At 42.6% G+C, this 17,037-nt stretch overlaps 1 protein-coding gene across 6 annotated transcripts in view; it reads left to right on the forward strand.

The window, feature by feature from the left end:
* Window positions 1–17,037, forward strand: part of ADAMTSL3 (ADAMTS like 3) — a 300,162-nt gene that overhangs the window by 184,514 nt on the left and 98,611 nt on the right. For all 6 annotated transcript variants that reach the window (XM_061594994.1, XM_061594995.1, XM_061594997.1 and 3 more), the window contains 4 exons: window positions 1,658–1,732; window positions 6,747–6,904; window positions 7,989–8,100; window positions 12,892–13,030. In XM_061594994.1, the coding sequence (XP_061450978.1) occupies window positions 1,658–1,732; window positions 6,747–6,904; window positions 7,989–8,100; window positions 12,892–13,030 (484 nt within the window). The remainder of the gene's footprint in view (window positions 1–1,657; window positions 1,733–6,746; window positions 6,905–7,988; window positions 8,101–12,891; window positions 13,031–17,037) is intronic.

Here is a 17,037-nt window from a genome sequence, read left to right on the forward strand (position 1 = left end):
GCTGCTCATGATCACTTCATTTCTCACTTAGGTGGTTTATTGGATTAAATCTAATTGATCTCATTTTAGAATAGAATAACGACAAAAGCAACAATTTAAAAGGCTCTTTTGGGTCCTTTTTAGCTAGGGCATGTGTTTTCACAATGAGGTTTTTGAAACTCCACCCCTGTTTTCAACACTACAGGTTGTGTTGCAAACATTTTTTCAACTCAAAACACATTATGAGTATCTATTCAAAAGATAAGTTAAATATCTCACTCTATACAGAGAAATGACTCTAAGGTGTTTTAAATTACACCCATATTTCTGAACTCCCTATGAACTGAACTCTGAAGAATTCATTGACTGTGTTCACATGTAATGCTAAACCATGGTCTAGTGCTACCCAGATGAGCTGCACTGAGTCTTGGGCTTATATGCTTCCTCACTCCCCAATTCTCCTCTGGTGTGGCCGCAAGAAGTTTGAATGAGTTCCGTTCCTTGTTAGATTAACTGCAGAATGTTGGGATATCCTAATCCAGACAAACAAATTAATTTTAACTAAGGTTTATTGAAACAAACCAAATTCAAGCCACGGGTTATGAAGCTGGTTTGTTTCAGCAAACCAGAGTTAAGATTAACCACAGTTCAAGGCTCAGACAGCGCACTAAACTGCAATTGATCTAAAATGGAAGTTTCCAATCTCCTCATTGCTGTCCCAGAAGAGGAAGTGGATGGGAATTACATGAGGCTTGTCCTCATAATGCTAAACCATGGTTTAGCATTACATACAGATGCAGTAGTTGTTGCTTCTCTCTGTTTCTTGCTGAAGGCAGGGTAGGATTAGGGAAACTAAGAGTGCTCCATCTCACAGTCTGGTGTTTTGAGTCTGTCTGCCATTCCCAAGTGGGAGAGTGCACAGCTTACAAATTTCATCCCATCCACCCAGAGACAGTATGAGACAGAATATTAAATGTTATGCTGTGCCAAAAAATTATTCCTCTTTTCTTAATGATAATTCACCAATTAATTAGAAAACAAACTGATTATCAAAAGGGAAGAATTCAGTTAATTCCCATGGGTCAGATGTAGGGGGAGGGTTGTGTATGTGTGGTTAGTTTTGAGGTGGACAGGAGGGAGGTGAGGGTCCATGGCCAGTTTGGTTTAAAAGCCATTTTTAAATGGAAATAATGAGCATGTAGAAGTTGCAGATATTTAGCAGGAGGTTCTAATTTGTACTTCTCTAGTCTGTAATGGTTTAGGATTTAGTGTTGGGTAGCTGATTTGTTTCCTGCAAATCTTTCTGTTTATTAAAGCCATGATCTGCTTCAGGAAATGAGAGGTGGGCAAAAACCAGCTAAGCAGCTGTGAAATTCCACATGGCACAACATTTCAAGCCTTTTCAGCTATTAGGAAATAAAACCAGGACAAGATGTAAATTGAGCGCCTAATGTACTACATTAGTTAATAGAAAATAATAGCTGAATGGATTTACAAGTCCATATGTGACTTAACAGCAGTATATTTCAGCAAGCAGATGTGGGCAATGTACTTAACAACAGATGCATTTTAAGAGAAAGAGTAAAAACCCTTTAAATATGTGTGTATTGTTTGTTATGAGATTTGACGATTTCCTTGCAAGATACAATTTCTGAAACTGTTCCTTTAATTTTCCTAGGGGAGGAAACCGTGATTGCTGTACCACATGGGAGTCACAGTGCAAGAATTACTGTGAAAGGACCAGCACACCTTGGTATGAACACCTCCATACATTCTTAACAGAGAAGGGCTCACAGTTAAACATTCCATTGGAACATTTCCAAGGTTATTGTCATTTTAGGTACAGTTGGAAGATCTGAATCCTTTGCCTATGCCTGATACGGAAGCCCTATGTATGTGTTCGAGTCCACACACATAAGAACATAAGAAAAGCTTGCTGGCTAGTGGCCCATGCAGTCAGACATTCGGTTCTCACAGTGGCCAACCAAGCTATGGTCTGAAGGCACATGAGGTCACCACTCTGCTGAAGTTAAGCAGGTCTGTGTCTGGTCAGTGCTTGAATGGGAGACTGCCTGGGAACGTGTGTGCTGCCTTGGGTTCTATGATGAAAGAAAGGCGGGGTGTAAATGTAGTAAATAATAACAACAACAGCAAGCAAATTTATTTATTTATTAAATTTATGTCCCGCTCTTCCTCCCAGTAGGAGCCCAGGGTGGCAGACAAACATGCCAAAAACACTCTAAAACGTCATAGAAACAAAACGTCTTTAAAAATGTATTAAAATATATTTAAAAACATCTTTTTAAAAAAAGTTTTTAAAACATCTTTAAAAGCAATTCCAGCACAGACGCAGATTGTGATACTGGTTACTGTCATGTGAGGGAATGGTGGAACTGCACTTGTGGCAATGAATTCCAGAAGTTGCTAGTAAGTACCTGTGTATAGCACTTCCTACAGCAGAGTTTAGCTGGAAGGGAACTGAAAGATGCTAATTCCTGACTTTTTAAATGACAGAAGCTTGCATTTTAAACATTTAGTCATATGTTGTGAATTCTGTTTTTATTCTTTACGGATGTTAAGAGGAAAGAATGTGGTTTACAGTTTGAGGGTATGATGCTAGGAGTGTGTGGAACTGCCGGAATTAGGTAGTTCCTCATTAAAATGCAAACAAAAATTGAATTTCCCCCCAGCAATTAGTGTGGATCTTTTGTGTACAAATATATAGGAAACTGTCTGGATTGAAGAGAGCTTTGCTGTTTTCACATCCTTGTCTTTTTGAATATTTGGTTTTCATTAACACTTAGATAAGACAACTCCATTCTTGTCACTTTCCCCTCCTTTGGCATTTGAAATGGGTTGGGGGGGGAGTTGAAGTGAGGGGGAGGGGTTTTGGCTTTCCAGAAGCTGTTTTGTTAAGACCTTTAGAATCCAAAATAAGCCAGAGTCCTCTGAAAATAATCCCCCTGCTGTAGAAACAACAAAACCAGAAGCTAATATTTTTACAAGTGGCTAATGCTAGATAACCAAGTTCATGAACTTGCAACGGAGTCTAGCTGGAAGGGAATTGAAAGATGCTAATTCCTGGCTTTTTAAATGACAGAAGCTTGCATTTTAAACATTTAGCCATACATTGTGAATTCTGTTTTTTTATTTTTATGGACGTTAAGAGGAAAACATGTGGTTTACAGTTTGAGGGTATGCTAGGTGTGTGTTTAACAGAAACTCATGTTTCCTATCTGGGAATTATCTGCACAGTGGTGCGTGGTCGTGGAAACAGTTCATTAATTCCAGCAGGTAGGTTTTTTGGCAGGAACAGCTATCCTCAAGTCCATTGACAACTGAACACATAACATGATATAGGTCAGCTCCATTTTATACTTAGATTAGGCCTGTAGATGCTCAACCTCTACCTGTTCTTCTTGTGTCCAAATGGAAATAGTTGCTTTAGCACGGTAGCCCCCTTCTCTTTATATACCTCAGCTGCTCATACGCATGCTTGTTTTCTTTTATGTTTTGAGTGTCATGTGATTCCCATTTCCTTAAAATGAATTCATTTTCTTTTCGACAGCAATAGTATGCCTTCGTTTTAATGCCTTTGGGGCCTTCTCATATTTAACCACTTTGCTGTGTTTCGTGCTACAGATAACCAAATATTTCTGGCTTTTTTGAGAGACTAGCGGCCTCGTTCCCAGCACTGCTCAGGATTTTTCTTTTTTAAAAAAGCAGTACAGTTCCGAAAGGTTCAATCCGTCATCTTGATTCAAAATGGTGTCCAAATTGTGTCCAAACATAGACAGAAATCCTGCTCCTGGATCTCCGAAACCATCATGCAAAATTTAGTTACGATATCTTAAGAGTTCCCTGGGAAGAGAGATTGCCGATAGCTCTGTGAGGGGGTCTCCTAACAACTCCCAGCACCTTTAACAAACTACCATTCCCAGGAATTTTGGGGGGAAGCCATTATTGTTTAAAGTGGAATGATTCTGCTTTAAATGTATAGTGCAGACGGGACCTATGTTCAACTTGGGCCTCACTTCAACTTGCCATACGCTAAGCCTCAGGCCTGATATGTAACACATTAATTTATTTTTTATTTTAAAATATTTATAAACTGCACTTTCATATAAACTATCACAAGGTATTACACAGACTGAAAACACAGTGTTGCAATAAGAACAATCACATCAGCGAGAGCTGGTTGGCAAAGAATCTCGGGTTTGAAAGGCCTGTCCGAATAATACCGCAGGGATGACTCCTGCTGAACCTGTGCTGGCAAGGAGTTCCACAGGGCAGGACCAGCCACATTGAAGGCTCGGCCCCTGGTAAAGGCCAGCTGAACCTCAGGGGCATGTAGGGCCACCAACAGTGTCCCATCAGAAGACCTCATTGATCAAAATGGGTCATAAAGAATCAGGCGGACCTTATACTTTGGGCCCAGGTTGTTTAGGGCTTTGGACCTGACCCAGTAGCAGACTGGTAACCAGTGCCCCTCTCTCAGAAGCAGAGTAACATCTGCCAATAAACCTGCTCCTGTGGGCAGTCTGACCCCTGCATTCTGTACTAGCTGCAGCTTTTGGACCATACAAGGGCATCTCTCCATAAACAGAGCCAGTGTGGTGTGTCATGGTTGGAGTGTTCGACTAGGATCTGGGAGACCAGGGTTCAAATACCGATTCGACCATGAAGCTTGCTGTGTGACCTTAGGCCAATCACAGTATCTCAGCCTAACCTACCTCACAGGGTTGAAAGGGGAGAGAGCCATGTATACCACCTTGAGCTCTTTGGAAGAAAGGTGCGATATAAATGTAATCAAAAACATAAATAATAAAGCCCCACATATTGCTGGTAAGGTGTCCTGCACTGAAACTGGCTCATAACGATCAGTTTCGAATTATATCTGATGAAGATGGGGGGTTGGGTCTAAAGCTGCCACTGCCTTGGCCAAAGACATTTGTATTTAATATCTCTCCTTTGGTCCTCCCGTGGGACCAAACTGTGGGTGCCATAAGACTGCTGAAGATAGTATTCTCTCATGAAACTGTTAGGAGTCATCCTTCAGTTAAAGCGAATTGGGTTCATTTTAAGAAAATGTTTACAAAAATGCATGTTAGTGGAAAGTGTGCATAAAAATGAATATATGAGTGAAAATAAAAATGGCATATGACAAAAAATGGCTTGCAAAAATGTGTACGTTAGAGCTGCCCACAAAAAGATGTTTATTAGGAGAAATTTGCACTAAAATGGTTTCTGATCCTGAGTTGTTTACTACTCTGGTTAGAACAAACCACAGTTCACAGAGCTGAAGGGCAAGGGCTATGATTTAAATGATAATCTGAACTGAGCCCTGTAGCAGTTAAGAGCCTGGGTTGGGAACTCCCTGGTTTAAACTCACCTCAGCAGTGAATCCAATAGATGGCCTTATATGAATTGCTATCATTTGGGCTGCAATTCAATACACACTTACCTGGGAGAAAGCACCATTGAACCCAATGCAGCTTACTTCTGAGTAGACATGTACAGTATTAAATTGCAGCCTCAGACACAGAACCCATCTGCAATGTGGAGACTATAATACTGGCCTATCTTACAGACTTGTTGTAAGGATTACTAGCCATATTAATGTGGTTAGTAGTAGTATTTTTAATAGAACTTTCAATGCATTTATCTCCTATGGATTATAAAGGTTCTGAAGCCTATTTAAATGAGACAAGTTGTTTTTTACAGAAACCTGACAGATTATTTCCTCTCTATTAATAAATGGGTTTGGGTACACTTCTGTCTAGACACAAGTGGACCAGATGCCTCTTCCAACCCTATTGCTTTCATTGGAATTAGACCAAAAATAAATTTGGACCGACATCCTTTATCCAGATAAAGATATTGTTGTTTCTCCCTTGCATTCTATCCTTGCATGTAAGAGCTGGGGAATGTTCCTCTTCAAGATAGTTCATAAGGCTGCCTTAGGACATTAGTGCATTTTTGCAAGGTATTGCAGGAGACGTATCATTAGAGCTATATCATTTTAAAGATTACAAAGGCCACTCACTAGTAGGGATATTAAGAAGGCACCTTTTTCCATTCCACTCTGAATTCGTCCTATGCAGCCCTGTTTCCATTCCACTCCAGTTCGTCTCCCGACAAAACCTGCATTATTCATCTCACTGTCCACTGTGGAGAAACTACATAACTTATGTCATTTACATCATTGATTGCATAAATTAAGTAAATTACTTTGTCCTTACATTCCGCAATCCAAGCGACTCTTTGCCCCTTTCCCAACTAGAGAGGAGGGCTGTCACTGGCAATAATATATTTGATCAGGAAAGTGGGGAGAGGATGAAAGCTAAGCTGAGCTCATTATTCTGTGGGTGTGAGTGACAGGCTTGAGTTTACCTAATGCCTTTTTTTTTAATTCATGGCAATATTCTCCTTATCTGCCTGCCATAAACCAGTGCTATATCTGGTTTATTTCTAATGTAATAAAATACATTTTAGTTCCTATAAAAAAATATCCCATGTGGCAATTTATTCTCTTTTCAGAGGATTAGATTAAACAGCAATCCTTGTTAATTCCCTGACATCTGACGGCCATAATTATTGCTTAAATTTATTGCACCCAACTGCCTGTCATTCTTACAAAGGTATCCCATGTCATTTCTTCCAACCTACGTTTTGTGTAAGCCAGTGTTTGGTTTTTATTTTGTTTCTCGCCTTGCAAGCCTTCAACATAACCCAGTGAACTGGGGTGTGTTCCTTTCCTGTTCCAGTGATTGAATCAAAGACGCTACAGGGAGACAGTGAAGAACACAGCTTCGGTGCCCCTGGAACGTTCGTTATTGAAAACACGACGGTTGAATTTCAGAAGGGCTCAGAAAGGGAAACGCTTAAAATCCCAGGGCCCCTCGGACCAGATTTCATTATCAAGGTAAAGATGTTGCCTTTCTCCCCGGTGCAACTTGGGATGCTGGCTGCCGACACAATTGAAACCACTTTGTTGAAATACAGTGACGGGGGGGGGGATGGCCTCCTTCTAAGGGTAACCGAACCTGGGCAAGAAGAGGCTCAGGTAAATTGGGATTTGTAACGTGTCAGTTGCTCGGGCCCAAGAGTAGGTAGGTGGGGGGCTGTCATCAGACAGGCTGAAGTCAGGTCCCACCTAACCCTATAGCTGCCCTATACCTTTAAAACAGTATCATACCACTTTAATCAATCATGCTTCCCCCAAAGAATCCTGGGAAAGGTAGTTTGTCAAGGGTGCTGAGAGTTTGTGAGGAGACCCCCTTTTCCCCTCGCAAAGCTACAATTCCCAGAGTTCCCTCAGAAGAAGGATTGATTGTTAAACTGCTCTGGGAATTGTAGCTGTGTGAAGGGTCTCTTTAACAACTCTCGGCACCCTTAACAGATCTCTTGAAACCAGATCGAAAGGGGACTTGAGATCAGTAAAGGCAGGAAAAAGCTTACCACCAGGGACTGAAGTAAATTTCTCAGCTAGATGGGCTATAACACAACAGTGGTCTAAGGTTGAACAACTGGCTTTAAACCCAACCTGTTCCTCACCAATTATGCTGTTTTATCCATCCAGGATAAAAGTTTACGTTTCAGACCAATTCATATGAACTCCTCCTCCTCCTCTGAGGGTGCAAAATCGTGGCAGTTGGGTGCCCAAACGGTCAGGTGTCAGCATGGAGCATTTGCTTCATCTGCAGGCCATCCGTGTCATAGAATGGAGGCAGATGTGAGCATCCCTCCACCATGCAAAGGGAATGCCCCTGCTGATAACCTGTGACATAGACATAAATGTCAGAAGAGAACAATGTGTGATAAACAGAAAGAACCCTTCTGTTTTAAATTACGGCACTCTGGATTGTCTCCTTGTGAAATTTTTATTTTTTCCCTTGCCGTTTGCCCTGAGGCTTTCTGCACTGCACTTTGCGCCTGAGTTATGCTGTGATGGGCCATGGAGCGCTGGCACGCGGTATACAAATGTGTCGTAATGGAACTCTCTTTAGACCAGGTATACTGCCCCCAGAGACAGCGTGGTTCAGTTCTTTTTCTATCAACCCATAAGTCATCAGTGGAGACAGACGGAGTTCTTCCCCTGCACTGTGACATGTGGAGGAGGTGAGTAATGGATGGGGCCTGGGAGTGTGTACAGCTGTGGATTTTAAGTGGTGGATTTACAGCTTTCTAGCTGTAACTTTAAAAAAATATATATCACTATAAATTCATGCTGTGTTGCAACACTGAGCCCTTCCCTGTTTGCATTTCTATTTTTAAAGTGCAGAAGGCCCAACATTTGCAACTAGTTACGTGGGGATATGGATACCCTGGTGATATTTTCGGTGTAATTACTATCAAAATATCCGCTCATATGTTTCAAGTGCAAACTTAAAATGTAGCTGGCATTTCTGGGAAGAGATAATAAACGGTTAATTTTACATAGTGTGTTTCTTCAGGGCACTTCTCAGTAGTGCTTACGTTAGCTCTTAAAGGCAGCTGGTGTTTGTGTCTCTATATTATAGATAGGGAACTGAGGCAGAAGGAAGAGTGGCTTACCTAAGACAGAGCCCCATTTTTGCCAGATTACACTAACACAAAGGTGGGTGGGGAATGTTTGTAGGGGTTCCTTGTTCATAGCAACTCTTTTGCCTTGCATGGGCCTCCGATAGCCAGCAAGCTGCCCCTCTCCAAGCCTCAGGCTCATCTCTCCTATTCCTGCCATATACAGTGCTGAACGTGGGCCGCATCAAGACCCCCGTCTTCCAACCAGGGGTATTCTGGAGGGGGAATGCAGGGAGGCACAGCTCTGAGCCATTTTGTCAAAGCAGAAGCACTAATCTCATTTGGTGGAGCATCTGAGAAACTGATGGCAAGTGAATGAGGTGATAATGAGGCTTTCAAGTTTGTTTCTGACAGGTTAGTTTAGAGAAACTTAGAGAATGGGGAAAATATTACAGCATACTTCATTTCTTTCCTTTTCTTTGATGGGATTCCTGATTCGTGCTAGAATGGGATGGGGAGCTTTTTTGGTTTGGCGAGGTAGATCATTATCTGGCCCCGCTCCAGTGGGGCAACCCACCTGTCAGTTACCTGATGTTATTATGATGTCAGATGATAGGTGGGTCGTTGTGTAGAGCTTCTCAAGTGCCTGACAGCTAGTTGATTGCTGAGTGAGGGGATTTGCTGTCCCTTGCTTGGCAAAGCCCTGAGCGCAGGGCTGGCAAAACTGCTTTGTGCGGGGATCAGCTGCACAATAGAGTTCCCCCACAGGGAACCTGGTTGCACAGCCAATCCAGCCACATATGACATCAGGTGTATGTGGTTTGGGGCAAACAGCCTTGTGGGTTGCGTGCTGGGCCAAATATGGCCTGCAGGCCAGAGATTCCCTATCCCTGTAGTAGAAGTTTAAATGGCAGCACACTTCTTTGTAAGATTCTCATTAAAAGCTAAAGATTGCTCTTGTTTCCAGTGGCTAGGGGTGGGGGAGAAAATCAATGCCATTTGCATGAAACCTTCCAAATCTGCACTTTTTGAAGCAATATGTGAACCAAAACACAGCCATCCTTCAAACTTTCCATTTCTCTGAATTTTGCAATGTGTTCTCCAACCAAGTAATGTGTAAAATAAATGCATATACTGGAATAAAGTGTGCATGAAAGTGAAAATAACATTCAAAAATGCATTCTTGTTAGGGAATATTGCTTTGCAAAAACATGTATATTAGGCAAAATTGCTGACAAAATGTGTATATTAGAAATTTGCATGAAAATGCTGATGAGATTTTTTTAAAATCACTCTTCTGCTGGTTTTGAACATGGTCAGGCAATATTTCTTTGCTTGAGAGCTCTGAGGGAGAGAGATCAGAAACCAAGGAATGCAGGGAATTCAGTTTATATGCTTCCTAAAATCAATATTGATAAATATATCTTAATAGGGTATGTCAGGAATCTCATTCTGTTTCTCTTTGGCCTAAGTGTATCTGGTGTAAGATTATTTGGTCATTGGCAACTTCCATTTGGCTTCTTATAAATGACTTGGTTATTTTTGGAGATGATCGTTTTAAGAGCAAAATGTGGGAGGAAAGGATTAACTGCACCATCATCCCTTATTTGGATTGATTATTTGTTCAGAACTGTTCTCTCTTATACATGCACTCTGTGTTCTCTGCGGTGGAGTCATAAAGGAGTTCAGATAGTGTGCATGTCCCATAAAATGCAGCCATGTTTAAATAAACACTTAGTTTTCAATATTTACATTTTTCTCCCCCCATCGCTTTTCTTGTTCTGAGTTTCTTGCTTGCTCAGCAGAGCTGGATCATGCAGCCCTAATACCAGTGGCCCCATGCTCATTTTTTCTTTTATAGTTCTCATTCCATAGGTGAAAACAACAACAAAAGTCTTGTGATACTTTAAAGACTAACAGTGCAATACTAGCCATGTCTACTCAGAAGTAAATCATATTTAATTCAATGAGCATTATTCCCAGGTAGCCTCAGTGGCTAGGAGTGCCTTTTGCCAGTTACAGCTGGTGCACCACTACAGCCTGGCTGCAGTGATTCATGTATTGACTTGATTGTTACAGTGTGTTCTATGTGGGGCTACCCTTGTTCCACCTGGTGCAAAATGCTGAAGCTACATTGTTGTTGGCAAGAAACTATTGCCAGCATATAACTTGGGTGCTGGAAAGTTTTCACTGGTTGCTCATATGTTACCAGACCAGGTTCGAGGCTAAGGCCCTTAAGAGCTTGGATCCAGAATACCGCAGGGACCACTTGACCTCTTATATCCTGGCCCAATCACTGCTGGGGGCCCCTCATGGCTCAGATGCACAGCTTGTAAGGACTAAAAGTGTAGCGGGCCAAAGCCTATGGAACCCAACTGAGCTTAGGCAGGCACCTGGGATGTGCTAGAATTCTGCTCAATTCGGATTTGGTACCAAATTTTACATTAATTTGCTTATTCTCAATTGCTGAGGGTTTGATTGTAATGTAGTGAATTTCCACAGCTGTTTTTGAAAATGGACTTTAAAAAAAAAAATCTGCCTCTGGAACACTGATTGTAAGAACGCTAATTTATCGATATTTCCTTTTAAAATTTGACGGAAACATTGATAATGCTATTTCCTTTAAAACATCAATATTAATATCGATGTATTTTTTCTGAGTAAAAAAAGCACGGATCAGTAAAAGCAGTGGCTAGCAGATAGAGAATGAACTTGAATCAATGCCAGCCTGTTAGGTTGACAGAATGTTTTCGAACAGGCACTGGTCAACGGATCTCACCCTAGCAGGCAGCTTCCTTGCTGAACTTCAGGTGCACGACTAAGACTTTTTTGTTCCCGCATGCATTTAAGATAGTGTTTGGTTTTATAATTTTTTTTTTTAAATTGGGTTTTATGATGAATATTTATTATTTTATTGCCAGGGGTTGCGGGGGAATGATGTAAAATGTCCTCTTCCAAGTCTTTCTGTGTTACTTCTCTAGCTGCTGCTATTTAATGGATCTGCAGGGGCTTTGAAAGCACATCCATCACAAGTGCGCTGCAGAGTTTATAAATTTGTTCATCTATTAGAGGTTTGCTCATCCTTTCAGGGGTGAGTGATGGACATACGTGGCATACCCAGCATAAGTGGGATCGATAGCAGGCAGCAGTTGTTTTGAAACTTCCATAGGTGTTGGCTGAGAGAGCTCTGCTTCGGTCAGTTGAAACCAGTCCTCTCGAGTCATTTGCTCAGTTGTTGAGGGGCGATGAAATATTTATGAGTATTCCCCATCCCTCAGAAATTTTAAAAGTTGTCGGGGCACAAAGCCTCCAAGCACATGGAGTTGTGTGCTGTTGGGAAGGAAAAAGGTAGATGGCATGGACCAAAGTGTAAACTGATGGGTAGATGGTACGTGACAATTGCTGTATGTGTATGGAAGAGGGGTGTGAATGTTCTTTGCAAATAGTATGTGTGTACATATGGGTATTTTTTAGTTATTAACAACATTCATGTACCACTTAATCATTTGCATTTCTCAGCGATGTACATAAAACCAGTGGAACATTAAAATCATCATAAAGCCAAACCTGACCTTAAAATGCCTGCTGGAACAAGAAAGTTTTAGCCATATGCCTGACGTTCAACAAGAAGGGTGCCTTGTGTCTAATCTCAGTGGGGAGGGTGTTCCACAGACTTGGGCCTACGACACTGACAGCACAGCTTCTTCGTTGTGGACCGTGCATCTGAACCATGAGAGACCACCGACAGAGACGCTCCCAAAGTGATCTCAGTGATCAGGCCAGGATATTACTAGTGGAAAGTATGAGAATGGAGGAGGAATGAGCACAGAACATGCAGAAACTGTCAATATATGGTCCCAGGCTCTGGTGTGAAGGCACCTGAGGCCAGCACCCTGCTGAAGCTAAGCAGGGTCAGATCTGGTCAGTGCCTGGATGGGAGACTGCCTGGGAACCATATGTAAGCCGCCTTGGGTTTCTATCATGAAAAGTGGGGTATAAATGTAAAGCAAAGGTAAAGGTGTCCCCGCACTTGTAGTGCGAGTCATTTCCGACTTAGGGTGACGTCTTGCGACGTTTACTAGGCAGACCGTATATATGGGGTGGGATTGCCAGTTCCTTCCCCGGCCTTTCTTTACCCCCCAGCATATGCCCGGTACTCATTTTACCGACCACGGATGGATGGAAGGCTGAGTGGACCTCGGCCCCTTTTACCGGAGATTCGACTTCCTCCTTTCGTTGGAATCGAACTTCGGCCGTGAGCAGAGCTTCGGCTGCGTTACCGCCGCTTTACCACTCTGTGCCACAGAGGACCTTACATAAATGTAGTAAATAATAAATAAATAAATAATATATGTAGGTTTCCACTTCTTAATTATAATGTATATCCTCCACCCCCCACCCCCGCTATAGGTTATCAGCTGAACTCTGCAGAGTGTGTGGATATCCGTTCAAAGCGTGTGGTGCCAGAGCAGTACTGCCATTACTATCCTGAAAACAAGAAACCGAAGCCTAAGCTGAAGGAATGCAATATGGATCCGTGTCCTGCAAGGTTTGTATTGCAAATGTATAAATGAATGGGTGGATCCCAGTCGGTGCAGTGGGAAGCCAGTCCACATGGCGGAGGGAACGTTTTGCCGGGTGTGCATGCAGAGCTTTACTTTTCCTTAAAGAAATGAAGGGCAGCCAACTGTATTATTTGAGCACTGTCATATTTTTTTATTTCTGTGTTTGATCCAGTGGGAGCTGCAATACCGTCTGTAGAAACTTTCAGTTGAGCTTATTATTCTTGGGCAGGGGGAGCTAATGTGCTGCCCTCCAGATGCTGCCATTCCCATAATCCTTGACCATTGGTTGTGCCTGCTGGGGCTGCTGGGAGTTGTAGTTCAACAGCATCTGGAAGACACCTTATTGGCTGTCCCTGTTCTTGAGCACGAAGGGCTGCACCAAAGGTTCTTGCCAAAAATAGGAGAGAAAGAAGGGAACGTCTAAGTGAGGTCGAGATTTGACTCGTGAGAAACTTTAAAGTGATCGAGAATCTCTAAAAACTAACAAGACTGGAGATGTTCTGGTGGGCTTCTTTAGGTAAAGTTCATATATTGAATGGTCGTATGAGAGGGAATGAGAAATGGGATTTCATATTTTTTTAAAAAAAACAAAATAAATGTGATGGATTATGGGAGTGAAAGCATTTCAAGTTCTACCATAATCAGGAACTAATCGTCAACCCCTCTTTCTAAAACTGCAATTCGGAGGGGATGAAATGGAAGGACCCTGTAGAGATATATCGATAACCATCACAGGGATTAATGCTGAAGTGGTGTCACAGAGAAGAGTTAAGTGGTTGCCTGAATTTGATTTAGACTTGGGAAATTTGAATAACTTGGAAACAAAGATGAACAATATAAGCATGCATGGCTGTCACCTGTGGATGCAGCAGAATTGACATGGTAGTTTGGAAAAAATATATAATTATATCAAAGTTGGTGAGTGAGTCAGGGTCTTCGCGAAGAAGAAACAAGCCAAGCCATGGTTTGATAGAGGCTGCTGGAATGCCAAGGGAAGGGCCATAGCCCAGTGGTGGAGCATCTGCTTGCATCCAGAAGGTCCCAGGTACAATCTTTGGCATCTCCAGGTAGTTCTGGAAATGTTTCCCTGCTTGAAACCCTGGAGAGCATCTGCCAGTCAGGGCAGACAATATGGAGCGAGATGGACCAGTGGTCTGACTCAGTATAAGGCAGCTTCCTATGTGCCTAAGCATGAATTCAGAAGGGCATTGGTTAACATCAAAGAAGGCCACCCCAGGATTTGGATGTGTGTTTTTTCCACATTAAGCGGAGGATAAAAACAACTGAAGCAACACTTCCGCTAGTGCCAGATCCTTTCAAGACCATGTGGTGTCAAATTTTATTTTGATCAATTAATTCTGCCTGCGCTTAATGGTTTTTCAGGCAAAAGTAGTGCGACAGTTGCTCTATGGAGCACATCTCTCGGATCATATGCATTGCAAAGGATTAAATCCATTCAGAATCAATACCTGAGGACAATATTTCAGGTACCAAGTAGTACCCCATCCTCCTTGTTATGAGCCAAAACTAATCTGCCAATGTTGGCATTTTTACTAAATAGCAAGATGGTAGTTTATTGTTATAGGATTAAGTTGTTCTGTGAAAATTGCCAGAAACTTTAAACGTTAGCACAGATTAGTATCCCAGACAGTGACCAAGTTAAACTGGTCAGTAAGTTAATAGCTGTGATATGATTCTCATCTTTTTTTGTTGTTGTTAAAGCAGGGAGAAAAGAAAGCTTTAGATTTGGTGAAGCAGCATATTTTGGATTTATATTTTCATGACTTATTGCCAGAGATTAATACCCAAAGAACATCTTCCTCTTACCCAAGCCGCCATATATAACAAGGCTTACATATTTGATCTAGCTGGTTTGCTAGTTGTGGATTTTGTCTATTTAGAAAGAATGAGCCAAATCCCATGTGATTGACTGGCAACAAAGGGAGGTATTCAACTAAATCCTACTCAGAACAGACCCATTGACATTGAACCTGTTATCCATGTCTATTAACTTCAGTGGGTTTACTCTGAGTAGGACTAGCATTGAATACCACCCACAACAGTGAAGGTGGATGAAGAAGTCAGATTGCAGGGAGCTGACAATTCTGTTGTTGAAGCATTGACCCAAATTATAGATGGGTATGATCCTGTCCTTTCTGTAATGAGTGTATTATTATCATTATCAGCATCATCACCTTTCTCATAATGTGGGAAAGGCCATAGCTCAGTGGCAGAGCATTTGCTTTGCATGCAAAAGGTCCCAGGTTCAATCCCCAGCATCTCCAGGCAGGGCTGGCAATGTACCCTGTCCATAATCCTGGAGAGCTGCTGCCAGTCAGTGTAGACAATACTGAGCTAGTTTGACTCAGTATAAGGCAGCTTCCTGTGTTCCTGTATCCTTGGATATTACCATGGGTTATGCTATTGGTTTCTTTTCATCATATTTTGTCTGTCGTCTCACCTTTTATTGTACTGTTGTGTGACTGATGGCCTTATACTGATGGCCTTTGGGGAGGCCAAGAGGAGGCAGATGTTGTGGACTACAATTCCCATCAGCCCCAGCCAACATGGCCAACGGTCAGGAATGAAGGAGTTGTAGCCCACAATATCTAGAGGGCACTATATTGGCACCCCTAGACTAAGCAATAAAGATTTGTAGAGCTGGGACATAGGCTGTGTGACAAGCCAGGAGTCAGGGCCAAGGAGCAAGGCAGTGATGAAGGGCAAACTAGGAGGCAGAAGCAAGGAGCAAGCCAGAATTCAGGACTGGAGAATAACCTGGAAACCAGAAGCACACCAGAGCTCAGGGAGACCTTGCTGCTCAAGCAAGGCTGAACTGAAACAGGAAGCCCTTTTAAGCTCATTCTTGCCCAGAAGGACCGGCCTCGGTGGGCAGAGTCAGCCTGCGTGGGCTTGAAGGTACTTCACTGAGAAAGCTGCCACCTGCGGTTCAAAGGCTTACCACAAGTGGCAGCTGCATAGAGATCCAGCAGCTCTTGCCAGTGATGATGCCCCTGGGATGATGCCTATGGATGGCATGTGAAGCGTGAGCTGTGTCTGGAATTCCTGGTGCATCCTTACTCTGCCCCACCCCCTCAGGATGATATTACTGCTACATGGGGACATCCATCTCCAAGGGTCATAGAGCGATGGATGCATCCAACATGGAGGCTTGATTTTTTTTTAATTAAAAAAAGCACCCTAGCGTGCCCCAGTTTGGGAATCTATCTGAAGCCAACATCTCATATTCATTCTTTTCCTTTAAGACAATGCTTTCGTTTTTCTAAAAGCTTAAGGCACTTTGAGGGTAAAGTTGCTCACCTCTGTAGCAGTCTTGATGCCTCATCCACATCTACTATAGTCCCCAGTGAGGTGTCCAGTACAACATCTGCTGCAACTTCTTGGGAACGGTTTCAGTTGATGTGGCCTGATGACATGTACAAGGTGCTTGCGACAATGCAGCCAGCAAGGTGTCCTCTTGACCCTTACCCTTCTTCTTCTTCTTCTTCTTTTTCTTCTTCTTCTTCGTATTAGTATTAGTATTATTTGATTTATATCCCACCCTTCCTCCCAGCTTATTAAAGCTTGCCGAGGGTGTTTGGTCGAGTGGATCCAGGGTGTGGTCAACGCATTGTTGCGGGAGGGAGTGATTCCAGCCACCCTGAAAGAGGCGGTGATCCGACCACTCTTGAAAAAGCCCACTATGGACCCATTGGTTTGTGACAACTACCACCTGGTTACAAATACCCCCTTCTTAGGGAAGGTGATTGAAAGGGTTGTGGCGCAGCAATTGCAAGTACTCTTGGATGAAACAGATTATCTTGACCCATTCCAGTCTGGGTTATGGGGCCTGTTTATGAGACTGAATCGGCCTCGGTAACCCTGATGAATGACCTTTATCGGGAGAAGGACAGGAGGAGTGCAGTACTGTTATTCTTACTTGATCTCTCAGCGGCTTTTGATACTGTTGACCATGGTATCCTTCTGAGCC

Source organism: Rhineura floridana, chromosome 14, assembly GCF_030035675.1.
Source record: "Rhineura floridana isolate rRhiFlo1 chromosome 14, rRhiFlo1.hap2, whole genome shotgun sequence".
Lineage (NCBI taxonomy): Eukaryota > Metazoa > Chordata > Lepidosauria > Squamata > Rhineuridae > Rhineura > Rhineura floridana.